This window comes from Haliaeetus albicilla, chromosome 11 (genome assembly GCF_947461875.1).
Source record: "Haliaeetus albicilla chromosome 11, bHalAlb1.1, whole genome shotgun sequence".
Lineage (NCBI taxonomy): Eukaryota > Metazoa > Chordata > Aves > Accipitriformes > Accipitridae > Haliaeetus > Haliaeetus albicilla.
This window is the reverse complement of record NC_091493.1, coordinates 32,203,751-32,231,417: the sequence shown is the minus strand read 5'-3', so window position 1 is coordinate 32,231,417 and position 27,667 is coordinate 32,203,751. Positions and strand designations below refer to the sequence as shown.

The following is a 27,667-nucleotide window of genomic DNA, read 5'->3' as shown; positions in this document are numbered from 1 at the left end:
TTAAACACAAATATTTACTTCAAATAAAAAAGAAAGAGAGCACTGGGAAGCCCAGTTTGTGCAATGCAGGAACTGGGAATGGCTTCAGCACAGTCCCTGTGCTGGAGCAACTCAATCAATGTCAAGGACAGTGGTGGCTTCCTGGATTGTGCCTGCGAGTGGCAGTAAGCGTTCCTGGACAGAGAACTGGAGCACCCAGCACATCTGTGTCAGTGTCTCTGATCCACATGTCTTTTGGTGTGCCGGGGGGCTCTGGAGAAGTGCTGCAAACCACTTGAACTCTGCTGTACATGGGAGTGTGGAGGAAGGACCGGGGACCTCAGAGAATCGCCCCGGAGAACTCCTGTTGCGGAACAGAAACACAGGTGTGGGATAGGGGCTTTAGGACCAAGTCATAAGTTCATGCTCAGTCCATTACAACCCAAAAAGCATCCACTTGGCCTTAGCTGACAGACATGAGAGGCCATGGGGTGGAAGTCAGAACTCCTAGACTCAGGTAAAGAGCACAATACTAGGGGGGAAAAAACACTTAATTGAGAACTTCTCACCATGGGCACAGGACCACCTCTAGGGAGCCAGAGGCTCACAACCTCCTGGCCATTGCTCCCCTGCTGAAGAGGAGGAAGGCAATGGGGAGGCTTTTGTGCCACGGCAAATGCTGAAAGCAATAGAGAGTCACACTCCAACAGAGATAGCTCCCTCCCATTAAAAGGGAGCCAGAGCTTTCCACCCCGGGGGTCAAAGAGGGTTTGCTTCTTCTAGCAAGGCAGAGGGAAAAGAGGAACAGAACAGAGTGGAGGAAGATTACCAAAATTATTACACCTTTTTGGGGTCCCCTCACAGTCAACTCACTTAGTGAATATGTAAAACAGGGCACAGCTTCTTGAGAGAAGCCCTTGTTCCCCTCAGCAGCCCAAACCTCTCCACTTTCCACGTGACAAAGGCCATGCCAGCACCAAGACCCAGCCACCAAACAGCTGTCCAAGAGTTACAGCCATATCTCTGCTGGAGGGAGAGGTGGAGATGTGGGATCCGTTCAGAGGGGCTGGGCAGAATGGATGACATCTGCCGTGGTTGCCACCTGCTGATCCTTACTGCTCTCACAGTGGGGTCCTTCCCAGCCGTGGCATTTGCACCGGTAGCTCCCAGGCCCGAGGATGCATACGCCCTGGTTCATGCACGGGTTGGGTTTGCACAGGTTCACGGGGCTTTTTGCTTCTGCAACAAACACAAACAGAACAGCAGGCTCAGGCACTTCTACAGAGCATTAATAGCTAGGACCCACATCCATCAGGAGTGCTGCAAAAATAACAGCAACTATATATTCCAGACATCAAAAACTGTCATCTAGGGCTAATGGGATTGGAAAGCCACATTAACATGGCAGAGGGCGCAAGCTCACAACCCTGTCTTGACACACAGGACAAACTCCTCTGTGTTTAACCTAGAGAAGAGGAAGAAAAACAGCTTTGCTAGATGTTCTAATCTGGAGGAGAATATTCATAATAAAGCTTAAGAGTGGCATCATGTTAGACTGCATATCAAAGAAAAGCAAAATGGAGCATCTTCAGAGCTGTGCACTGAACACATGAGCACCTCTAAGCCCTCCACATCCAGACACTCCCAATGCAGAGCAAGACACATGCCCTGCTCCAAGCAGTTTACAACCCCAAATGCCACTGGAGTTCAAACCCCTTTGGCCTGGAGAGGACGTGAGTTTCCACCAGAGAGAAGCAAGGACAAGAAGCCAGCTGGGAAGCAGGAATGGCATGAATGGAAAACAACAGGGGAAAAATTTCTGGGCTTCTTTTCTAGGAGGTTTGAGAGAAAACCCTGCAACCACAGCCCAAGCTGTTATTAGCCCTGTTCTTGCGCAGTATGTGACAGCTTTCCCAACCCTCTTAACACAGCAGAGCCCAGCTGTCAGCAGGGCTGGCAGTGTTTCATGCTGCCTTGCTGTGAATACATTAGGTTAAGTAGCAGCATCCCAGAGGGATTTGCTTCCAGTCTGCTGGCAACACCACCGCAGTGTTGGTAAGGGCGTGAAATTCCTCTGCTGAACAACTACGTGGTGTAGAGTCTGGAGCTGCTAGCCTTGCCCTTTGCTCTGCGGTAGAAAATGCACAGAGGGAGTAGAAAAAGGGGGAGAAGGAAATAATATAAATTCTATCCCCTATCCATCAGGACGGTTGCTACAGCTTACCACACATTGTACTCATTCTCCCTGTACAGATAACGATATGTGCACATCAACTCTCAAACTACACCCAAGATTGGCAAAATTATAATTGAAATTCAGTTTTTTGACAGTCAAATCCTAGATCTGAGACATCTCAGTCTTTAGTTCCTGTTGATTTTATATGGAGCCAAGTTGTGTTCAACACCATTTTCTCATCATGGGACATCTCAGATAGAGTCCTGCCTGACAGTGTATCCCCAGGGATGGCCACTTTCACTGTAGTTTGGTATTGCTGCTGACAATGAAAGCTGGATCTCTTGGACACACCACTCATCTTCCAGGTGCTGGCTGCTCCCCAGAGAACCTTTCCATGGTGCTCTGCTCCACATGCCATGCATCCACCACCTCCCTCCACAGCTGCTCCACAGCATAACCTCATGGTCCCTGTTTGGGGGAATCATGCTGTTCCACCCAGATGCTGTTTCTCTGAACTCAAGCCTACTCTTAACACAGTATCAACTTCAACAAGCTTCTTGCACTTCAGGGATTATACCCTTTGATGATCACAAGAGCTTGTGTTTCTGTTAATCAGATTCACATATATTTAATGCTTGGGATCTTTTCTCCTAGACCCTGGATTGTTCCTTTCAAGTCTGTTTTCAGCTGAGCCACAGAATGAATATGATATTCCAGGTGTCCAGAGGCAGGGTCTGTTTCTCAAATACTTGTATCATGAGTCATAAATTTTTTAAAGTCCTTTCACAGGCAATGATTCTGTTATTGAGCCTTGGACTTGGGAGTAGAAGACTGAATGAAGGGCTTATCTTTACATCGCCTTTGGTCTCAGCCCATCTACTACAAACAGTGATTACCTGCACATGAAATGAAAGCAGCAATTCAGTCTCAGGAAATTATATGTTATTACCCTGACTCATTGAACCTTGCCCTTCAGCCGTGGCACCGTAGTCAATTTCATGGTACAGTAGATTGTTTTTATAACAACACAGCTGAAAATACCACTGCAATAGGAGCACATTGAAAAGCTCCAGGTAGAAACTGTCTGCAGAGCCTGCCAGGAGACCAGCTCCTCACCCCAGAGAGACAGCACTGTAGTTCTTTCTAACCCTGAAGGAGCCACGGGCATGCCCAGAGATGAAAAGGACCTTTGATTGTGCTGAAACTCAATATGCTGCTTCATTTGATCTTACAAACGGGTTAAAAACATAACAAAAGCAAATAGCTAGATGTTAAACTCAGACTATTTTGAATGAGAAACAAGGCATGGCATTTTAACTAGAAGAACTTTCGCCACCACTAATCCCTGCAAACTAGGGCTGCTATCCTTTCTGAAAAGCTGACTTCCATCAAACACAAGCACTCACACTGAGCATGCAAATGTTTCAAACTTGGTATTGGGGTCAATTTTTTTCCAGCTGGAGACTGGCTCTCAGGACTCAAAGTTTTGAAGAAAGTGCACTTTTTTTTCCTTTTGCACAAACATGAGCTTTTACATGAATATTTGAAAAGTGGTCCCTCCCACTTTGGAGATAAGCATTTGGTCCTGCAAACAAAATTAATTACAAGTTGTCTGAAGGCCTCAGTTTAACTGTCCACAGGCTTCAAAATGGGCAGATTCTGATTTTAGGATTAAATCCTGTGCAACGCAAATAAAATCTTGAAAGCCTACATGATAACTTCAGTAGCGGGACACTAAGGAGGAACAGGATTGATAAGGTTTCAGACCCAGCACTTTGCAAACAGCTGGGCACAAACCTGTTGAACAAGACAGCAGAGGCCTCGCTTGGGAACCAACACTGTTGGCTGCAGAAATGTGTCCCATTAAGCCCCCCCAGCAACACTGCAGGGGGTACAGTATTGCACAGTAAATTCTACAGGTTTAAAGCAACATCAGAAAAAGAGTAAACTTCTTTTTCTTTCAGGGAAGGCAGAACCTCGACCTGGCAGGGCTGGAAAGAGCCAGTCACACTAAGCCCAATCTCACCCACTCGACTGAATCTTAGGGAAGGTGGTTCCTCTTCCTATAGGATTGCTTTGGACAGTCACCAGATCTCTATGCTATAGTTTCCCCCTCTGTAAAATGTGAAAGATAGTATCAAGCTTACTCGGTAAAGCATCAGAAAACCTACAATAACAACAGCTGGTGGCACCAGCGTAAAGAACGAGGATGGGACATTCTCTCACCTTCACAGATTCTTTCAATGATAAGGTCTTGGTAATACTGCAGGTCTTCATAGGAGGAGATGTGGACCAGGTAGTTGGGAGACCCAGCAACCCTCAGCAGCGTGTCCTTCCGTGCGTCCCCAATGACAACCACAAACACCAAGATGCCATTGTGCCTCAGCTGCTGAGCTGGGGCAGCTGCATCCTCCATGCCGCCTCCGTTTGTGAGCACCACCACCACCTTGTTGACACCAGGTCTTGCTCCTTTCTGCACTGTCATCACGTCACCATAAATATGCAGCAAGGCACTGCCAGCAGAGGCCGAGTCCCCAAGGAAAGGCACCTGGTCGATGGCTTGGAGGACAGCTGAATTGCTTGTGTGGGTGTCCAAAGCGAACACAGTGTGAGCTTTGCTGCCATAGATCACAAGGGCAATTTGGGTGACATCGCGGTTGATGCTGAAATGCAAACAGCTGCTCCTGACAAAGTCCCTCAGCCGCAGAAAATTCTCCAGGCCAACTCCAGATGAGGCATCCACTGCAAATGCTAAATCAAGTGACTGCACCTGGCAGCCTGGATAAAAGAGTGCAAACACAGTATTTTTCAGAATATATATGTAATCCTTTCTGACCAAAAAAAAGCAGGGGGCGGAAATGGTGGGCAAAATTCATCTCTGCTGATCACTGACTGTGAAGGGTGATCTACGACCCTTTCACACCAAGAGAGATCCATCATAAAAAGCAGTGATGGAAGGTTAGTCCCTGGATCTGTGACTGACACAAACAAAACAAGCACAGTCATACTTCTGTCCTTCCCTCCTCCTCAGTGGAGTTCATAAGAACTCCTCATGGCTTGACAAAGTCGTCCCACAATGCCCATATCACAGCCTTACCTTCAGGATTGTCCACACTGCAGATTCTTCTCTGCAGCTCTGGGATCCTGTTGAACAGGTCCTGGGGGTCCGAGTAGACAATTGTCTGCTTCGGACTGCCAGTCACTTTGGTCAGCTCTACTCTCATGAAGCTGCTGCCTACACCGATCAAGAAGAGATCTTGGTCCCTCGCGTACTTAGCGGCTTCTGTCACTGGATCCTGGGACTTGGAGTCAGTGAGCAAGACAACCACACGTGGGAGATCATCCTGCATGTCTGCAGAGACTGGGGTGTTCCTAAAACCATGCTGTGCAATGTACTGCAGGGCTCTGCCTGTCAGAGTTCCTCCTCCACTGAAATTCAAAGCATCGATGCGCTTCATGAGACTGAATGCATCCCTGTGCTGGCCCACTTCAATGGGTATCCTGACATCATTATCGTACTGGGCCACCCCCACATTCATTGGCGAGTCCTGGCCCATCACTGCTTGGAGGAACCTCTTGAGGAATGCCTTGTAGCGCAGGAACCCTTCCAGTGTGACCCCTGCTGAGCTGTCCATCAGAAAAAGGAGATCCACACCGCACTCGAGGCTCAGCTTTGGTGCTGAAAAGGGAGACAGCAATTTGTCATTTGCAGAACAACAAGACAAGCATGCTAGGCACCTCAGCTGGGGCCTGCTGGAAGCCCTGTGGTGTGGAGAAGGAACATCGTGTCCAGTAACCTAAATGGTTTGCCAGACATGTCATGAGCTGGAGGACAACTGTGCCAGGAGCGCGCTTTATTTTGGTTGGATGCCACATAAGCCTTTAGAGACAGGAAATATCTATGGGAGTCTGGGGGGGATTCCTGAACTTTTGGATGGCAAACTTCAAATTAGAAATGACAACTCCACTTTCTTAGTACTCTGGGGAAAACACTCTAAGTTTCAGTATATTGCTAGGTTTACAGTTGGACTTGATGATCTTAAAGGTCTTTTCCAACCTAAACAATTCTATGATGCTATATCATTTATCAGCGAAAGGAGGGACTCCAAGCACCAGACCCTCTTCAGTAACACCCTGAGACACTTTAAAGTGGGAGCCTTGATTCTTGGGGAAGTAAGTACAAAGCATTTTCTGAAGATCAGGAGCTTCTTGGGTTTCCTACACTGAACCCCCAAAATCAGGAGTCCCTCATGGGCCCATGTGTGCTGGGAGGAGACCAACAGACATACCTACGTGTCTTTCCCAGTTTCTCTATTCTGCTGCTCACATGGCACCTGCATTTAGAAACAAAGGCAGCCACACCAGGGTGAGACTGTCAGTATTGGTGCTCTCCATATCCACAAGGTTTCTGAGCAGCAAGACTCAGTCACTGGGCCTGACACAGTCATAACCAGCATGACAGAAAACTCAGCCTGTCTTCTAGAGAAAAGCCCAAAGGCTGCAGCCCAAGCCCAATCATCCCTATGGCTGTGCACAGGCACCACAGAGGCAGGACACAGCCAAGAAAGGAGGAGGGAGAGCACAGGTTCACACCTACCGCAGTGGATGTCTCCTCCGTACCCCAGTGGGCAGAGGCAGTGGTATTTATCCAGTCCCTCTGGGACACACGTGCCCCCGTTCTGGCATGGCTGGGAGTCACAAGGGTCTAAACGGGACCAGGGAAGGGAAAGACAGGGAGTCAGCAGGGAGCCTGCCCCTTCCCATCCCGTGCCAGTGTGAACATCGCCGTCAGTGGAAAAGGGGCCACACCACTGCCCCACTTGCTGTGGAGTTTGAACTAATGCAGGGCCACGTGCACCCTCACCTCCATGGCAATTCCATTTTGGGAGGGCTCTCCAACAGGTAGCGGTGAAGAAAGCAAACCAGGCTGTGACCTCAGTTCATTTGCTTTGGAATAACGCCAATGAAATTGCATTCATGTAAATACAGAATTGCTAACGGTCATGCAGCCCTGCCAGATTTACACCAGCAATGAAGGGATCAGAGTGTGGCCTGCTGCTTGGACAGTGTTGTACTGACAAAAGAAAACAAAGCCACTGTCACCTGAAACAGCAAAAAGGTGGGGTTAAGGGCAGAACTGAAGGGCCATAGCTACTTCCACAGTCACAAACCCAGGCTGGCAATCAGCAAGTGTCAGGTTCCCTGCTAAACTGATGATGTTCATGGTTATCAAATGAACGAGTGGAGGCATCTCACTGCATACTCCCCTAGCTGGAGAGCAGTGATGCCCTGCAGGCATCGGGAAGCAGTGCAAGCCTCTGCCCCAAGAACACGAGCAGTTGAGGATTCACTGACTCCTCAAATTGAAGGAGAAATGATGGGGAAATATTTTAATCCAAAAGAACTCTGGTCATGGATACCCCTGAGACAAAACATAGTATCAACTTCTTGTTAAGGATCACAGTCTCTCCCTCAGAACAAAATTTTTAGAAGTGAAAGTAAAACCCCATCTTTTTATTCTTTAGTTATTACCTTTCCTGCTATGTAAATCAAATTTTTAAAAAGGCTAAGTCCTACCTGGACATACAGTTCGGAAGCATCTGGATGAGTGTTTTATCAAGACTGTCTTCCATCTGAAACAGAAAGAATAAACCTATCATGAATGTAAAGATTAACAAGGTATCTTCAAGGCTGACTTTACTGTGTTTTCAATGGAACAAATTTTCCTTTGAAAATGGAATTTTTCAAAACAAGTATTTCAAAAGAAAATGTCCATTCTGAGTGGGGTGGCAAAAGAAAAAACATCATTTCATCAAATCTACTCTTTTGTTTTTTAATTCTACTTTAACGTTTTACATTTAAAGATTATGAATGTATTTTTAAGGCTACAAATTATTATTTTTTCTAGTTGCTACAGAAGAGACGTTAAACTTTTTGCTCTAAATCGGAATGAAAAGAAAATTCTACAGCAGTGAGAATTTCTTATTCATTATTAATTCTAGCATGTGACTTATCCGGCTGTAACTAGTGGACAACCAAGGTTTAGAATGGGAAGAAATCTTCAGCCCTCAGCTGTGCCTGCCAGTGGGATTTTTCAACTTCCTCCTTCATTTCCCTACCCTAAGGTGACGTGAAAAAAACCCACCAAACCCTAGAGCAGAGGTGTCTACTTGCCACATGTAAGGTGGCAGGTAACATTGGTTCCTGACAGTGAGATGATTTCTGCATTTTTTCATCCCTGTTAATGAGGTTTCTATTTCTCTAATACCTGCAGCTTCACTATGCCACTGATTTTTCCAGTGCTCTGCATTAGGGCTGCTCAAACTTGCAGCAACTGTGGCCAAATCCATCACTTTGGGGATGCCATAAGCAAGCCACAAGCTGCTCTGCTTTCCCATGTTGGCTCTGAGGTACCAGTATCTGGAAACACTCACAGACATTAGGACATGTCTGAAATTACCCATACAATCATTCCCATTACATCTATGCAGCAGGCCACCAAGGCACAGTCCAGATCTGGGGTGATTTTCAAACATTAATCTGAATGCCTGATATTAAAACAAACACATGAAGCATCTCTTCAAAGGAAAAACAATGCCCCCTACCAATTTCTGTATGACACCATTTTCACTCGGCTATTTTTATCAGCAAAGAGCATGAAGCTGCCTTGCCCTTCACAGCTCATTTTTAAAGCATTTCTCCCACTGTACCGACCACAGTGACAGTATTATTTGATGGACCTGACAAGCTTTATGGGTTTTCAGCTCCAGCCTCCTCTCCCTGAGCAAGAGGGCATTTCCCTCACGTAACTCACTGCCATCAACCTGACAAGGCAGCAGTTTGTGTGCATCCTAGTTTTGGCACTGCTGCACTATGACTGGGGAGTATTTTCTGCCAGTCACTGAAGCCTCGCCACAGAAAAGTCCTTTCTAAGCCCCCCAGGGCAGCCAAGCAAAGAAAAAAGAAAGGAAAAGGGGCTTCTCTAAAAGAAAGAAAGCCTGAGTGGCAAAAACCGAACTAGCATCAACACAGGGAGCCAAACCTAGAAACCCTCTGCAGCACAGAGCTGGTACAGAGATGTAAACTTCTAAGGATCTCTGTTCAACAGGTAGGAAACTAATCCCAGTTCCATTTACAGTATTTATGGCGCTCTTGGTCTAATCATCTTCTGCTTCACTGTCTCAGCAACTCCTCCTATCCTTTGCTTCTCAGATCAGCCAGTGGTCAGAGCAGGGAGAGCCTCCTGCTAGGTCTAGAGGCTATGTTTGTATCAGTCTTCTGAAAGATCTTCATCCCAGTGAAGAGTCAAGGTCAGATAAAAGCCTCATTACCATGTCTCTCATCTTCTCTCAGCCCCACATACTTTTAAAGATGCGGGTGTCCAACTTACCTGTAGAAAGGGCACAGTGACACATGCACTGCATTTGGCTGCTTTGAGCCTTTCCAACACATATAGTTTCCAGCTAGCTCTTTCACAGTCTCCAGGGTCCTGCGTTCACAAGGGTGGGATTCAACTTTGCAGCCTGTAGCAAAGAACAAACGCAAACTAGGATCAATTGCCTGAAAGTACAAAGTCTGTGTGGGAGTGGAGCACCACTCTGGAATGGGCTAGTCTTCCTCAACTACCTGCCAACAGCAGACCAGACGGTACTTCAGAGACCCTCCATGAGACCCCAGAAGAGAAATCTTTTGTTGACAAGCTCACCAACCTACCGCACTTTCTGGGCTGCTCACTATTCATCCTCCTTTGCTTTGCTATAGAACTTGCACTGCTGAGTTCAGGGTTCAGTGACAACTTTTCAGCCCCTCTGGTGCCTTCATCGTTCACGTACTTGATTTTCTGCTACCTCCAGACAACTCTAGTTCTATCTTTTCTATCTCTTGCAAGCCCCTGGTGGCCCCCTGCCCTTAACACACAGCCAAGTCCATTAGAAGATTTAACACAACTGTGTTGATCCCTCTGTCCCCCACGACATGAACAAGGACCATTCTTCCCATTTTCAGAGGTGAACTGAGGCACAGAAAGATTTAGGATCCTGCAGCTTGCAGATATTTGGAGAGGTAGCTGGCAAGCATGCCATCCAGTCTGGGCACCAGCATCAGGTTACTTCAAAGTGCAACTCCTGCTAATTCCCCTGTACGCTTTCTGACACTGCCTCACCTTTCTCACTCAGTGACATGGTCCAAGCTCAAAGCATGGGCATGAAGATGGAGCCAGGGGGTTACCTGGAGCGGTGGCACTGCAGACAGAGCCGGTGAGGGTGCTGTACAGGCCGTTGGCAGCATCGTCAGCATCTCCAGCAAAGAGCACATGCTGCTCGGTGGGCTCACTAGCCAGCACGTGCAGCTCCTCCCACCTGCCGAGCAAGGCAGGGGTTCAACCGCTTAGTCAACCCCAAAGAACTGAGTATCAAAACACACCCTGTGCAGCAAATGAGAGAGCTGATGCAAAACCATGACACCCTTCAAACAGTTTTCAAGATCCTGGTGTGCTTAGTCTCAGGCAGTAGCATACCTCTACTCAGTGGAAGAGCCTCCTTCACCAACTCTGGTCCTCCTTCTACACCAGCCACCAAATTAGTGTTTCCTCCATGCCTGTGTTATGCCACAAATTCCCCTTTTCTCTTTCCAAAACTCATATCTAGCACAAGACCATCCCTCGCTCACTAGGACTTGCCATTTGCCTAGCTGGGCCTCCATTTCCCACTCCATGGAAAGTTTCCTACCTTGGAAACTTGATTCCCACTGCAAAAACTGTGATGTGTCTCTCCTTCACCTGCATTGCAGGCATTGCGGTACTGCCCTGGGACTTTCCATCCGAAATGATGATCAGGACTTCAGGGATGCTTGAGTTTCTGCCACCAGGGAATCCCTTGTGGAGAATGTACTTCAGAGCCTGACCTGTCTCTGTGCTCCCACCTCTAGAAAGAAGGGAGACAAAACCAGAAAAGCAGAAATCAGACCTTCTCCTGCTATTGAATTTACCATTTGATTTCCAAATTTCCACCCTCTGTTAACGGGGAACTTAGCACGTTTCTGCCTGTTGCCACACAACACATCCACAGAGATGTCTAGTCCTGTCATTCTTGTCATCGTTCTATCCATAGGTCCCATCTACTCACGCTTACCTCCCTCCAACCCAGAGTGGTCTCCAGAAGACTTCTAACACACAGCAGAGTGTTTCTGCAATTAGAGCAGGAACCGGAGCTCTTGGATATCTGAGTTTTATTTCCAGCTTCAACAAATGTCTCAACTGCTTCTGTTTTTCCATCTGAAAATTGCAGTCCCTTCTTTAAGAGTTCCGTAGAAAAGCTGTTTTACAACCTCTTGTATTCCAGTCAGAAACACAGTACAAGTGTGCAAAATGAACAAAGACCAGCATGTCACAGAATCATAGAATCATTTAGGTTGGAAAAGATCTTCAACATCATCGAGTCCAACCATCATCCATGCCCACTAAACCATGTCCTGGAGTACCCCGTCTACTCGCTTTCTGAATACCTCCAGGGATGGTGACTCAACCACTTCCCTGGGCAGCCTATTCCAACGTCTGACAACCCTCTCAGTAAAAAAATTTTTTCCTAATATCTGACCTAAATCTCCCTTGCCTCAACTTGAGGCCTTTTCCTCTTGTCCTATCTCCAGCCACCTGACAGAAGAGACCAGCACTCACCTCACTACAACCCCCCTTCAGGTAGTTGTAGAGAGCGATCAGGTCTCCCCTCAGCCTCCTCTTCTCTAGACTAAACAGCCCCAGCTCCCTCAGCCGCTCCTCGTAAGACTTGTGCTCCAGACCCCTCACCAACTTCGTTGCCCTAAAAGTGGTTTCAAAGTGGTTTTCTTTCTCTTGACGCATAAACGTGCTATAAATTCTTGTCATGTATCATCCCTTTCCCTCCATGGGACCTTCTGCCATTCTTAGACCAAGAGCAGAGGCAGGGAGCCATGCGTCTCAGCTTGTAACTGAGAGTCTGCAGTCCAACAGTGTGCAGAGAGTCCTTGCCTTTTTCTACCTGGTTGATCTGCAGGTTGATCTGATTTTCTACAAAAAGTCATTTGTCCATCCTGTAGTAAAGCTCCTGAAAATACAAATGCTGAAAGCTTCTTAGTGTATCCCTGGAAACTCAGAAGGACTGAACACAAGGCATGCTTTCTTCAGGGTTTCACCCATACCTTTTACGTGAGTAAAGTAAACATTAAGAAAAGCCACCTGGTGCTCCCATTGTCTAAACCCATGCTAAACTCAGTTAAAAGCAATACTTTCATCTGCTAGGTTGCTTGCCAGCAGCACTGGTATGATAGAGAAGGTGCACCCGCCACTGACGTTCACACAAACTGTACCCGTCACTTCTCATTTTGGAGACAGGATCACCTGGAAGCAGCACAAGGCCATTTAAAATGTGGCACAAGTTATCCACCTCAGCTCATTTGTGGCTCAGATGCCAAAGCTGCCTTATTCCTCATACTGCCTGCACTGCAGTAGTGTCCTGAAGTCCTGGCAGGGCCTGGGAGCCCTCGGGGCTGGGGTTTGTGCCATCATGGAGCTTGCCTGGGGGCCTCTCCTGTCAAAAATTTCTTACAATACACGTAACTCAAAGAGTGGGATGAAGACAGTCCTGCCATCTGTTGCTTACGAATGAATGGGATATCACAAGATGAAGGGCCAGACTTGTAAAAGCGTCAGATGATCCCATCTGAAAACCTGCACATATCCATCCGCTCCAAAGAGCTGACTGATGGGATGCTCCTCATGAGAAGTGGGCCTGGGGAGCAGGACGGAGGGGTGCGCAAGTTGACCTCCGAAGGAACGAAAACTAAGTGTCATCTTGGACAAAGATGAGAGAGGAAGATTTGAGTGCTGATCCCGGGTCCTTCCCCAAAAAAACCATCTACTCCCTCTTGCCTGGCCCCACAAAAGCAGTTTCTGGTGGTGCAAGGAACCAGCCACCTCTGTATTTTGGCAGCCCTTGAATTCTGCCCTGGAGAAGGGAATGTTTCTGAGGCAGAAAGCAATTAGTTCAATACTCAGCAATCCTCTCAGTAGCAAAGTACTAAACCCACACCCTGCCTCAGATGCCAAAGGGGGCACATTCCAGCGGTGACACATGCCAATGGTGACATAAATCAGCAGGTAAAATTGGCTGCTGCTAAGCATTAGGGGATGGCAGACATCAAGCCTTGCAGCTATGCAGTAACTCCCAAGGAAAAGCAACCTTGAATGCAATATTAGTAGAAAATAAGCTACAGCTTGCCAGAACAGCTTTAGTCAAAGATGCCTTAGAAATCCTGAGTCGTTTCTTGTGAGATTATTAAAGAATAAGATTTGATGACTGCTGGATGCCTACTCAACCTAAAGAGTTCGATTGCCCTGGGTTATGGCCAGTGTCTTCACAGTGCTAGAGTCTCTTTGGTGATGGCATACTGGATGTGAACTGGGAAGGAGCCCCTCATTGCAGAGGGTGCTGAAAATAAAGCAGAAGGGAAAAAAAGGGGAGTGCTATACATACAGAGAGGTCTAGGAGGGGAAGGACAAGGTGTGGCTATTTTTATGGGATGCACATTTACTCCAGTTGTTGTTTCTTGCTAGTGAGCTCTGTGGGGCAGGGACTGTACTCCTCTGCTTTCAACGCTTAACTGTAAATGACTGTTAGAGATACCTGCTCAAGACTGGGCTCCATGTTCTGTGAACCACAAAATGTCATCAAAACTATATATAAAATCATCATCTCTGTCAGGCTGAGGCAGGAATGATTACACTGTGAGCCAAACACCGAAGTTTTATTTAAGTAAAAGCCATGGGTAACCTACGAGAGACCTTGGAGACGAGGTAGGAGATGTTCTCACCTCTGTCTTGCAGGGTGAGGTTTGGTGGACTGTGCAGCTGGATCCCAAGGTGGCTCGGTGAAATCAGCCCCAGCTGCCCCAACTCCCTATCTGCCTCCCACACTCAGAGACTTAGCCTACCCAGGCACACCGGCCCCTGCTGCTGGCCACCTAACACAACCAACTCAAGCTTCACATCAACCACCTACATTCCCCACCCAGTCATCACCAGGCTAAGACCTTGCTACAACACAATACACTGCACAAAAGCCTTTTGTCCCCTGGGCAACCTACACTGCAAATTCTTCAGCTGTTGTCACCAGCTTTGATCCCTGCCTACAACACATTATCTCTTGTTGTTGTTGGAGGGCTAAACATTTGCTTATCTCAAAGGGGTAAATCCTGCATGGACATAACTCTCCCTTTTCCTTTCTTGGTAGTTCTCCATCTGCACAACGCGAGAGGTCTGTAATGTGCCATCCCCAACTGGACATTTGATACCAGAGAGAGCCCAGCTTACCGGGAACATGCTCCAGACCTGTTGATAATTAAGCCACTAGATCAGAGAAGACATTTCCAGCTGTCTTCTAATTCTTCCAAGGAGCTGTGCTACAAATCACTTCCTTTGATTGCCTTTTAGGGCTGCTTTTATTGCCATCCAGAGCAAGCAAAGGGAAACAAACCGTAAGTGTTACTCCTTTCTTAGAGGCATCATGTTCTCCTTCGGCTGTGTTGACACAAACATACCCCATTTACTTTCTGAACATCCATCCTTTGCTTTAGTACCTGATTCCTGATTTGCTTGTTCTAGAAAAACATTTGATCATGCCCAAAGTCATTATTTTCCATCTACCCTCTGATTTTCACAGAAACTTTTTAATTCAGTACCTGCCAGGCCTTTTTGCTTTGAACTTCTTTCTTTAGGTACTTCCTCCTCTGCACTCCACCATTTCAAAACATACTCAATGACTGTGTGTTCATAGCATGTCCAAATCTGCCTTTCCTGACCAGATGTCAGTAGATGTCAGATGCTGTGCATGAGGGAAAATATATTGTGCATAGTCAGTCTGATGACTAAATCTTGATGAACGCAGTAAGCTGTGCCCACATGAGCCCTGAGTATTAGAAAAAGTTAATAAAGAGTCTCTGCACCAAAGCTCATTAAATTCAGCTTCTTATCAATTTGCATTTTGAGGTTCACCAGTTTTTGACACAGCAGATGTGTGTTTAAGGCATTACTCCAGTAAGGATTTTCTGAAGCCGAAGGAGATCTGGACTTTACCTGCTGCCTTTCCTCAGGAACAGCACTAAGCAGGTTTCTCTCCTGCAACCAGCCATTGACTTGTACAAAATAAATTAATAAGAAATGTAGCTTCTGAGATTACCGCCAAATTTGGTTGAAATTGGCCAACGAATTCAAAAGCTATTTAGGTGAGATTCACAGAAAGAGACCACAGTCTCTGAATAAATCACAAAAGCTTCGCTTCAGTCTGGTGCTGCCTCCTTCCAAGTGCTCTCAGCTCCGTGCCCAGAGCACAGGGCTGAAGTCAGGAAATGTCTCGCTGGCCAAAGGCTCATCAGAAGCACATCAAGGAGCCTCTCAACCAAGATGTTAAACACCAAGTTTTTTCAGAAGCCAACTGGAATCCATTTGTAACTATTTTATCTACTTGGAAATGTCAGCTTTTCATTTAAACTAGATGAAACGGCCAAGCACAAGGTCATTACTTCTGTTTGATCTGTCAGCATCCATGTGTTGTCATCAAAGAATTTCAGTGCCAGACACCAAACACTGCTTCACTTTCTCTGCTCCCACAGACTTTAAACCAACAGCCAAAGAGGAGGAGTGTATCTTGTTTTCTGGCAAGTTTTTCCTGTTAACTTTACATGAGAGGTTTTCTTGATTTGATAAACTTATCAAAAGCAATACAACAAAACTCAGGCAGTTGATCTTGCTTGAACAAGTCAAAAGTGATCACATTTGCTTGCAATATGTACAGCATGCTGAGAGCAGGAGACATTCATGAGAAATGCTGAGCTAACCTTTAGCCCTAATGCAGATCACCTCAAGAAAGAGTAGATACCCGCAGGCCATACCAGTACCTCATCTATCATCAAAACAAGTGTTATTTTGAGGTGGTTGTCGGATCCTTTGTAGATCTAAATGTATTTCTCCAAGATGAAAAGTTTGGATTTTGAGAGGCTCTAAGGACAGTGCTTCTTTGGGCTTCTGGCTCCATTTCCTGAGGTCGTGGGAAGACATCCAAGTCTTAACATTCAGGAATAAAAAAGGTTTCTGTCTGAAAGCCTGATCCTCCTGAATTCAGCAGACACACATGCACAGATATCTAGGGACCAGCAATTCATCACTACCTCATAGGACAAAGTACACTGTAACCACCAAAAAATGAAGATGCAGAATGTCCTGCCTTTTTGCAGCCATGTGGGAATGCCACACTTGCTCTTCTCTGGAAGGATGTAACCCACCGCCTGGCACAAATGGCCAGAAAAGCCTGCCAGGAGGGTCATGGAAAACTCTCCCCTGTTTACCACATTATAGTGGGACACTGACAACTTTCTCCCCTATCAACTTTCACTGACAAAGACCAGGTTGCATGTTTTTAGCAGACTGTGGATTATGGACCACAGACAGCGTTTGTCCACCCCCCTCCCTGGGGGTGACACGTTGGTGTATGCACAGCAGAGGCGGAGATGTCTGGACCTAAAAAACCTCTCAGTCCAGAGATCATTCATAGCCCAGAAAAAGAGAAGAGCTGTAAAATAAGCTGACCTGAATACAATCCTCTTGATTCTCTCTTTCACTTCTTGTTTGGTTAGATACAAATCCAGTGGGAATTCAAGATGGGGAGTTGAGCTAAACTGTATCATTCCCACGCGAACCTAAAAGAAAAGGTTAAAGATTATGAAAGGGGCCTGTCAGAGTTTTAGTCTTTTGATCAATTTACAGATTTGGGAAGACTAAATTGTATCGAGACAAACTCCGTTTTCCATGTTGAGCCACTGGCACTCTAAATGAACTTCAAAAAAGAGCACAAACCACAGCATTACCTATACAGGCTATAAACAAGGTGAAAAAGTTCATCTGCAAACAATAGGAGCCTTTGCTGCAGTTACAGGCAGCTCAAGATCTATATTTATCCATTTAGAGCAGCTAGTAGCCTCAAGGACAGTAAGTTTATAAATAACACCTTTTATACCAAGCCATTTATACCCTGTGCAGGCAATCTTTCCATTACTAAAAGCAGCTCCCTCTGGCATTAAGCACAGTAGGCAACACAAACCAATTATTTTTCCACTACCTCCTCTAAAACCATTTTCTATAGTTGAAAATGCTTGAAAATGCAAACAGACTAAATTGTCTGTATTGGGCAATACATCCAGAATATTTCACTGAAGTCATACAAGAAGTCTTATGGAATGTGACAGCTTCGAAGGTGAAAAGGCTACTAATTTTCAGTCCAGTCTATGTAAGGATTAAGAGGAAGGCTAGGGGAAGGATGGTATTTAAAAAAAAACCCAACAAACAGCCCACCAAATCTGCAAATATTAAATGCTCAAATTCTTTTGCATAAGCCTACATTGCAGTTGGTTCCTAGATGTAAGTCTCTACTTTCAGTCAATTTAGTATGAGTGACAAAAAGGGGATGCCCATTTAACCTGAGCCACCTAGCACCTCTCAAAGCCTTGCACACACACTGTGACTCCTTACCGTCACTGCCCAGGCTGTGGAAAGCTTCCTGTGCTGTGTGGCTGTAAGCTGAGATCTGAAGGGTGAAAGATTTCTTAGATGAGAAAATGATGGAGAGGAATGGTGATTTCAGCTTCCAAAGGACCCTGCAACAGGGGCAGAGCAGCAGCTTTCGATTTTAGGGCCTGGAACAGTGGTCATGGTTGATCTGGAGGAGGTTTTCAGGTGCCTCTAAGCATCCCTGCTGTGGGAACAAGGAGCAAACAGAAGACCTGCCTCTGTTCCTTTGCTCCCAGACACCTCTGGAGAATCAGACATGGACCAGGAGTCCTCAAAGCCACAGCAGTGGCTCAGACCCACTCTCTGTCCTGCCTCACGTTCCTCTTCCTGCTACACAGAGACCTTGCATCCCTGCCACAACCTTTCCAAAGACCTGACATTTATTTGGAAAGGCTCTGGCAGGCAATCAAGTACAGCAACCATCCCAGCCTGCTCCAAGGCCCCCTGGCTAGGGTAGCGTGATGTGGGACTGGATGCGCAGCTGGAACTGCAGCTGGGTCTGGCTTGAAATCCCCTCAGACGAACCCTGGGGTGTGTCATTCAGGGCCAGAGGTGCCTCAAGGATGGCTCCAGGAGCAGGTAAGACCTGAGGGAGCCCAGACTGTGGCTACAGTGGCACAGTTCCCCTCACTCCTTGCAGACACATGGCGCCCAAAATTAGACTTTGATTTGAGCCAAGGTCCAGAATAGAGTGGACAAGAACTTGGCATAGCCACACCTGTCCATTTATCTTAGTGTGTTTTATACTAGGTATCTGTAAATACCAGCTGTGTGGACTCCAGCTGGCCAGTTCTGTGCTCTCTGGTGAGTACCAGCATTAAGCGCACTGCACCACTAGCAGATGGGGAGCGCGGTGATATCTTGGAGATCTACAGCAGCTTACAGATCCCCAAATGCCTCAGTATACAGCTAGTGCCTTGCAATGAACTCCTTCCCTTCTGCCCTTTTGGCTTATTTTGGAACAGACACCTTCTAGGAGAAGCAGAGCAAGCAGACTGTATCACTTACCTCTGTACAGAATGGTGATTAACTTCCCAGAGACTAATTCTGCAACTTACCAGGGAAAAACAACAAAAAGATCCAAATATTTTAATCTATGAGCATCCAAACCAAAATAAAAATTGGTAAAAAAAACCCAGATCATAATCTTTAACCTGACAGGTTGTGTCTTTTCTCAAGACCAAGTGGAACCGCTTAAAATCTGTGAAGAGTCAAGAAATATCCTCCAACCCCACTGCTTCACAAACCTCCACTGCATCTTTCTGAATAGATACTGTGACCCCATGGTAGCTGCTAGGCTGAATTTTGCAATTTCACTCAGCACGTTATCACTAGCCTTTCCACACATTGCCAACCTTCTTGCAACTAAAATGAGACATTCCTGACACTCACCCTGTCTGGATGGATATCCAAGGCATCACAGAGCTTGCCTGCAAAGTGCTTAGACCTTTCAAAGCTTCCTTTGCCAATGCTGTAGGAGCCGTCCAAGAGGAAAAGGACATCTAACGAAGCAGAGCACTGCATCACTAGGAGAAAAAGATACATGCTGTGAAACTGCACTTTATTAGTCTCAATCTCTGGAAGCAGACAGCCAAGAGCAGAAAATCTAGACAAATGGACTTGCTGAGGACAGACCAGGGCAGCCCGGTGTTCACAGCCCAAAGCCCTCATGCACTCCTGCTCTGCCCTGCAGCAGTGCCAGTTCAGCCCTCACAGCCTGCAAGACTTTCACCTTAGATTTCAGGTCCCCAGCCTGGATTTGGCAGTTCAGTGAAAGCATGGGAGTAACAACTCCATGAGCCGATACAGAGATATCATTAACTGCAGAGAGAGCTACTCTCCCAGCGAGGACACGGAGGGGTGAGCAGTGGGGAGAGGCGGCCGTGCCTGGCAGGACCTGCAGCCTCTCCCAGCCCAAGGCACGGACACGAATCTGGGAGGCGTTTGCAAAGCAAACAGAGTCCTGCAGAGCCAGATGTGTTTCATCTGCAGCACATTTTTCAAAACACGCTCTTATTTTTCTAAACACAAACTCTCTAAACAGCTCCAAGGCTCTGACAGAAAGACTTTTCACAAAAATCTGCCTTTTATCCCATCTTCAGAGATGTGTCCTTGTATCACCTCTGCCTGCATGAACATGACTGCTCCCAAATACAAGTTTCCAAGATGCTTACGCTGCAGTGGAAACCCATAATTTCACTGACAAAAATTAAAAAAAAAAAAAAAAAAAAAAAGATAGTCTGCAGACTCTGAAGAGACATTTTCAAAGCATTTACACAGAAATTTTAAAGTCACCTCTGCAGCATTTACCAGAACCAACTTCAACGGAAAATGAATCCAGAAGCTCAATACAGGCAGCAAGCACATCAACCTTTTAAGAGCCCTTTTGACCCATGCCCTTTCTCTATCCCCATTATCATCATTTTATTATCACTACTTTTTTCCAAATCAGTCCTGCTAGCAAAACCCTGTATTTATAAATAGGGTTTTCTACTACCAGATTATGAGGGATTGAAAGTTGTAAAGCATTCCCTTCTGGGTCACTGGGTTTTCTAATAGGGCAACCAGCCTTGCCCTGGATCACTGTATTGGGGACGAACTGGAGCACAGCCTCTCTGCCAGCGCCTTCCCAGCTTGTCAGCCTTGCCCTCACAGACCATATGAATGTGGAGATGCAACAACCTGGGTACTCGCCCACAGTCACTGACTCCAGCTGCCTGCCCAAGCATGCACAGAGAAAACTCCTGTGCCCCCATCCCAGTATGGGCTCAGCACAGAGAAATGGTCTTCAGGTTGCTCTGGAGTTCAGCGGTACAAGGAGCGGGGATCTCCGTGTTTTGCAGCTGCAGCAATGCAGCTCTTACAGAGGCTCATAAGCTGGATGTCTGCAGCCCACCAAAGGGCTCTTGGTGATGTGCATCAGTGAGAAATGTCCAAATACACCACATCAGGATGGAAAGTCTGAGCTGAACACATGGTACTATGGAATGGGGCTGGAGGGCAGACCTGGCATAGGAAAAAAATGTAATTTATCACTTGACATGCAGACAATAGAAAATAATGGCTAGCAGGAGAATGCACAATACAGTTTATAAGTAACTGACTGCATGGACATCGTCAAGGCACCTTTAGGTGAACATAGCCTGCTGGCCAACCGGAGCCCACTCATCCCTACTCACCGCACCGTGGCTGGTGCTGGCTTTACAGCTTGAACAAATCAGCCACATGAGAGGTCTGACTGCAGATCAAGCCTGTAATTAAACACGGGTCCTTAAATCAGGATTGCTTGAAACATGCTCTGAAGTAACTGACAGAAACACCAGCTGGTTGGCAAATACACAATTTAGGAAAAGCAGAGTAGGTTGGCATCCCAGAAGAGCTAAAAACCAATGAGGGGAAAAGCCAGGCTAGGGCAGAAGCAGCCACATTGCTGTGCTTGCCAGAGCATTGCTGGGGACTTCACGTACTGAATGGGGTCCAGTAAACAAAAATATAAATTAAAAAAAAAAAACAAACATGAGAAAAACAAAGAAAGAATGAATTCAGAAAGTAGATGACTTGCTTTAAAAAACAAACTTACACTGGCCAGCAGCTGAGATCTTGTCAATCATCTCCTGGTCAGCATGGATTTCTTGTACACTCAACGCTAGCAAAACTGTGGGATCAAACAGATAATCACGCATCAACACCAGAAACTGCCTTTAAAAAAAAATAATTACACACAGGCTTTAATTATAGCAGCAAAAATGCTGTTTTGCTGTGTAGATTTCACACTCGCAAAAAATAATTTGTTGACACAGGACAGCAGCTTATCATCTATGGGAGGAAATTCCTTCTAGCAGGGACACAGAGAGCATGAAAAATGCCAGGGACCTGACTCCAGCACAGGGGAGGACAGTCCCTCTGCTCACCACATGCAAGGATGCAGCACAGGAACAAGAGGTTAGGCTAGGCTTAGGCTCCAAAAATTACAGTCATAAGCACTGGAGACACCAAATAATTGCACTGGAAAAATTTATGAACTTTTAATATCATAGTAACACCACCAGCTTTTCCCATATCTGTTAGACACTTCACATACATATCAGTCACATGTGTTTAGATTCTCAGCAAAGCTGTTTGCCCAGGTATTATTTTCTCCCCTTCTACATGAAACTATGTTTCAGGGTTTTTCGGTAAATCTCCTGGAGAGGCACTGATTCAGCTCTCGTTCCTGGGATCGAAGAACTCCAGCCAGAGACGGGGAAGCATCTGAGACAGAAAACGCTGATGCAAAACGACAACTTGAAACGTACTTTGGGGAAGCAGGAAAATGCAGATGGACACAAACGACAAGAGGCTCATGGTGACAAATCTGAAAGGGAAAAAAGAAAAAAAGAAGAATATTAATCCAATTCCTAAAGCTGGTTTCTTTACCTGCAGCTGATAATCTCTCCTCACTGGTTGTCTGATGTGAAGAGTTCAGAAACATTTGGTCTGAGGGACAAAAGCAAGTCCTACCCTGGGGAGAAGGGTGGGAAACAGATAGAAGGAAAAAAATATGAAAACGAGGGAATGATAGAAAAGAAAGTCTCCCTATGTACTCAACTCCTTTCCTACCAAAACCAGAGAGAGCATGCTTAGCAGGGGAGGGAAGGATTGCCCAGCCTCCCCTCCTCTCCTTCCCTCCATGGCCACCTGGACCTCTACTCTCCTCCCTCTACCTCCTTCCTCTCCACTGCATCTCCCTCTCAAAGCCAAGTCCCACCAGGGCCCCCACCACCCTTCGGCAGCCAGCAGAGAGCCAAACTCCGGGGGTTCATCAAGCACAGGGCAGAGCCGTGTCCCCCCAGCCCCACCATCGCTGGGGGCTCTGGTAGAGACGTCCCTGCCGTGGACCACAGCAGAGAGGGACCTGTCCCGCGGGGCCTGCCTCGGCCATCGCTGCTGCCCATCCTCATCGCTGGTCTTCAACAACACTCAACCACAGGCTCTTCCATGCCTTACGTTTTCCGAGGACTAGCTTTCTGGGGAGACGTTTTTATGTATAACTGTCCAGCAAAGCCAATTTTCTGCTCGTTTTTCCTTTAAAATCAGCAAGACTGCCATCACACTGTAGCTGGACTTCAGTAACACTTTCAAGCACACCCAGATTTAGACCAAGCATGTCTCGCAGAGGCCATGGCCTTCTATTTAAAACACGTATATTTATTTTTTCTCCAGATTAAAAGCACTGAGTGCACTCACTAGAGCAAATTTGACCAGATTCACGCTGGGTCTCTGCCTCTCTCATTGCAAAAGCAGACTTTCTTCATGTAGTTAAAGACAAATAAGTGCATTTCTTGAAAACCAGCTCTATTAACCAATTGTTTTTCCATGAAAATAGAGAGGGCTTTTACTCAGGAAAGACTTGTTTCTGCAGCAAACGATATATTTAATAAGCAGCCAGGAAGAACTGATGCTTGTTAGTGAAATTGCCAAAACAGGCCCATTCCCATCACTCCAGGTGCCAATTCTTTGCAGGCGTAATCTGGCAAACCTCACAAATCAGGGCAGCAGGAGTCGGGAAACGGCTTCCCAGGGTGCCCCATGGGGCCCCCACGCTGCCTGTCCCAGTCCAACCTTGGACTGCTATCGCCCTCGGACACATCTCTGTATATTATCTCCTGCAGGAAGGAACATTTTTAATCAGAGGAAGGAGCCAAGAGGTGGTTCCTCTCTGCCTTATTGTTTGACCTTGGACTTAATGTTCAGTGCTGGTGTCTCGCTTTCTCAGTTTCCCCAATTTTTGAGACTGGGTGCCAGCACCCCCTGTGTTTCCATAGGTGGGAAGACCCTATCAAAACACAGGTGTACTCCCAGGGACCCATAAAACTTTAAACCCCAGGACACAAGCCAAGCTTTAAGCAACAGAACCTTCTCCTCTGGGCAAGCTTTTCTCTTCAGAAGACCAGGTGAGACACCTGAAGTGATGGGCTTGTCTTGTACTAAAGCATCAGTCTCCCACCCTTCCCTCTGCCAGGGGAACCTCTAGCACCCATCCCAGACCCATTTGGTCAGAGCAGGGGCCCATTAAGCCCATACAGCTGCCCGCACTTTACACCCCTCGCGTCAGACACGGCAAGGTACCTGTGGCAGGCCATGCTCAGTTACCTGCATGGGTCCATAGAGAAGAGGGGATTAAGGAAGTGTCATTAGGGATTATAGACACAAGAACACTCTGTGTCTTGCAGTTCCTTACCCAGCTCCAGGTGCTTTACAAGCATCACACTTCAATGTATCTTCCCAACACCCCCACCAGACTGCCACTGCCAAATTAACAGATCCCAAGCTTGCTTAAGTAAAGGGAGGTAAACACAAAACACGACCTCATCAAGGAAGCCCTTGCATCCCTCAGTAGCTTCAAGCCCTGGCACATGCCACAGAAGTAAGGTCATCCTTTTGCCATGCCCTGAGGATATTCTTTCTAGGAGCTAATTCCAGAGCACACAACACCCAAAGGAGGACAAGCCTCTGCTTGCAACCAGATGTGACAGGTAGGGTTGGATTTCAGGTTGTTTTCATACAAAACATTAACAGGTCGAGATGTTTCTACAACTTGGGTCTTATCTTGGACTTAAATCAACTAATTCACAGGATGAATTCTTTGCCTTTCAGCACAGCTAGACTCTCAGCAGCAGAAATTAAAAGAAAGCTTCATTGTCACCCGCTGCTCATCAGCATTAGCCCAGGATTAGCAGCAGCCTAGGAACTTTAGACAGCAGCTTTTCTGGGGGATGGGGTGGTGAGTGAAGAACCTTTTCATTTTATCTTCCTGGCCATTAGGAAAGGGAATTTCAAAAATGTCTGCATTAGTACCGAGTCAAAAATAATCTTTTTTTTTTTAACCTCACTCAGTCAAAACTCGCATTGTTTGCACCTAGATTCTGACTTGGCCACACAAACGTGATGACAATTTATGCAAAACTAAGTAAGAGTGTAACCACATGTACTTTATTTGGAGGAGACAAGAGAGGGGAGAGAGAGGCAGAGGGGGGAAAAGCTCTTCTTGACAAGTATCTTCCCAACATGTCCCTCACCATCTGCAAAATATCTGAGCTTGCTTATTCTTACTAATGAGACAGAACCAAAACACAGTGAACCCAACACCACTGGCCACCGTGGTCACCTGGATGTGGAACCAGGTATGACAGCACAGCTGTGCCTACAATGGGGCAAGCACCTGGCTGAGAAGAGATCCAAAAAATACTGTGGGCTGGTGTCTCTGTAAGAAGGGGAAAGGCTTGCAGCTGATGTCATGTACCTTGCTAAACTTGCCTGGCACGAAACACCACCATGAGATGCTATCCTGTGTATACCCATATGAACACACCCCATTTTTACAGACTGTTACCACAACAGTTAATATCATGTACACTACTTTGGGGCAAATATTACTCTTGTACTGGGACAAGTAGAAGATACTTAAAAGTGCCAGTCAGCTGCTTTAATTAATTACCACTTCTTCTCATCTCAGAGACCTGGCTTGCAACAAAAGGCATTTCCAGCTTGTTTTTCAAACTGTCCCCCTTTTATTTAACAGTAGGGGAGAAAGCAGAAGAGATTATGCTGCATATTCCTTAAAGCATATTCTTAACAAGCCAAGTGACCCCATCACTGCAGTTGTAACTCTGTGATTCCCTTCAGCGCTGCTCTGTCTGCTGGGGAGGACGTGGCATCGGCTTGTTGAGGGGTGTCCCTGCTAGGGGCTTGTCTGATGTTTAAGTGTAGGGAGGGAAGAGAGGAGGCCAGTTTTGCTGCCCCCCTTTCAGTCTCCCTCAGCCTGTTCTCCATAAGTAAATTTTACTTTTTTCTTCTTGCCCAGGTTTGGAGGCAGTGGGCCACCTCTACTGGGAACTCCAGGAGACCCCTCTGCCCAGCCACCGGCACTGCCCTGGCTGGGGGCAGGTAACAGTAGGAGCCAAAACTGAAGGGGGGAGGAGGAAGACACCAGGGAAATGTTTAACTTCTCTTCAAAACAAACATCACAAATTTCAGTCTAAAACTTTTGACAATATTTTTCTCCAAGTGATAAACGAGATTAAAATTCCATAAGGTGTTCTGCAAAACCAGCTTGTTTATTCAACCCCGCTGGTTCTGCAGCAAGGCACAGTTTTGACAGGCTCTTTTTCCCTGTGCAATAAAGGCTCCTGTATATAAAAAGACCTTGATCTTGCAGCACTGCTCACATGGGGTACCGTCAAAATTGACATACTGCAGATCAGGTCCTGTATGACCCACAAGTTATGGAATAAAAGACACTTTTCTGACCCAAGAGCTTGTGCTAAACTTATTGTGTAGTTTGTTCCGACAAAAGCACTCATGCTACTGACTTTGCCTGTGGCTAGAGCAGCGGGAGTGTCCCCATGAATGCCTCATCTTTTTTATCTTTTGCTGGATGCCACATGCAAGACCACCCAAGGGAGCCAGAGCCGGCCTCAGCATTGCAAGCACTCAGAACTTGCTCGCAGCAGCAGGCAGCTAGTGCAGATGCTGGGAAGAAACATTTTACAGACTGGCTGAGAGAAGTGGTACAGTGATCTGCAGGAACTTGGTGTCTTAGGACAAACCAATGGCACCATAAGAAAATAAGTATGCAAACAATGTAATTATATTGAGGTTACAAAAGAATGCAGATAACTTGGTCACATACCCTGCCGAGAACTACTAATTCGAGGCTATGGGTTCTGGTGTAATTACTGTAATTGTCACCTGTTGCCCCTCTGCCCTCAGCTGTGCAAATCTAGGAACACTACAGCTGGGTGCCTGGCTCAGGGCCTGACCTGCATTGCCTTGTATCAGCCAGAAACATCCACACCTGAGGTGGATCAACTACTGATCTACCTACACCATGAGTAGGTGTGAATGGTTCCCAAAGAATGAGGTGGGTGAGGATCATGCTTCTTGCACCAGGCAGCTTTCTTGTGCATATCAGCAAGACACCATCTCTCTGCTTTATTCCTTAGATATACCACCGTACCACACAGATGCCTTTGTCCAAGGCTTCCCAGAGGGACAGGAAGACCTTAGGTTTGTCACCTCATCTTACAAGACAAAAATCCTCTGTTATTTCACTTGGTGGTATCACTGTCCTGAGAGCCTCCCCTGCAGATGTCCTCAGCAGTGCTACAAGGGGTGCTTGCTGTCTGCAGCAGAAGCAAACCACTGGCCAAAGAGCATCAAGCCAGTTGCTAACAATGCCAGGCCTCAAGAATAGGCACCTGCTAGATGCCTTAGGACAAGCCTCATAGTACCAAAAGCAGAAACAAGGACTTAAAGATTGCTATGACAAACCTCTCTCTTGAGGAAACAAAATTCTCATCTGTCTTGCCCATTCACCCCATACTGCAGAAGAGGAGGAATTCTACTTTTCCAAGCCAGTCAGTTGCAGTGATTACCTACAGCAGAGGCTGGAGGGAGAGAGGAAAATGCCTTTTTTGCTATCTCTGGTATTCAATTTAGCTCTCAGAACATGAGCTAATCTGTCCTCATCTCAGCACACATGACACCAAGATGTTCCTGATCATCTCATACCCAGCCCCTTTTAAAAAACAAACTCCAATTCACACCTTATCCTCCTGCTGCATCTCTGTGAGCCCCAGAAACAAGCCACAGCCTGATAATTTTCTCCATGGCATCACCCTGCAAATACATACAAGCTGTTACCTGCATGCTTTTTTAGAACAGTGGTCCATGGGCCCTTCCTAAAGGAGCTTTAGAAAGTGGGAATCTTCCACATGCTTGGGTTTAGTGGTTTGGTTTTTTTGTTTGTTTGTTTTTGGTTTTTTTTTCTTTCCAGAACTGGGGCTGGGTCAAAAGAGATTTTTTTAAGTCATTCCATCTACTTATTCCTCTTAGAGTCCTCCTAGAAGACCCACAGATCTTTAGGAGGAGACACTGAA

At 46.4% G+C, this 27,667-nt stretch overlaps 1 protein-coding gene across 2 annotated transcripts; it reads right to left on the bottom strand.

Moving 5' to 3' along the window:
• On the bottom strand, nt 1-27,402 carry VWA2 (von Willebrand factor A domain containing 2). 2 transcript variants are annotated; one of them, XM_009926837.2, is made up of 14 exons: nt 27,335-27,402; nt 22,043-22,101; nt 21,328-21,402; nt 19,140-19,273; nt 16,770-16,879; nt 10,882-11,076; nt 10,382-10,512; nt 9,546-9,678; nt 7,733-7,788; nt 6,753-6,860; nt 5,253-5,834; nt 4,382-4,933; nt 1,096-1,218; nt 1-343 (listed from the first exon to the last, which is right to left on the bottom strand). In XM_009926837.2, exons 2-14 carry the CDS (start codon nt 22,089-22,091, stop codon nt 210-212), a joined length of 2,382 nt encoding a protein of 793 aa, XP_009925139.2. In that variant the 5' UTR covers nt 22,092-22,101; nt 27,335-27,402; the 3' UTR covers nt 1-209. The 2 variants fall into 2 exon arrangements, with proteins under 2 accessions (XP_009925139.2, XP_069653137.1); XM_069797036.1 differs by lacking the exons at nt 22,043-22,101; nt 27,335-27,402 and adding an exon at nt 22,164-22,498.
• Between the last annotated feature and the right edge of the window lie 265 nt (nt 27,403-27,667).

Coding starts and splice junctions, on each gene's coding strand:
- VWA2 (XM_069797036.1), bottom strand. CDS start 22,218: ATGTTTCTGAACTCTTCACATCAGACAACCAGTGAGGAGAGATTATCA. Junction 16,880..19,139: donor TGGATATCCATCCAGACAGG/GTGAGTGTCAGG, acceptor CTTTTCTTTTAG/GTTCGCGTGGGAATGATACA. Junction 1,219..4,381: donor CATTGAAAGAATCTGTGAAG/GTGAGAGAATGT, acceptor TGTTTGTTGCAG/AAGCAAAAAGCCCCGTGAAC.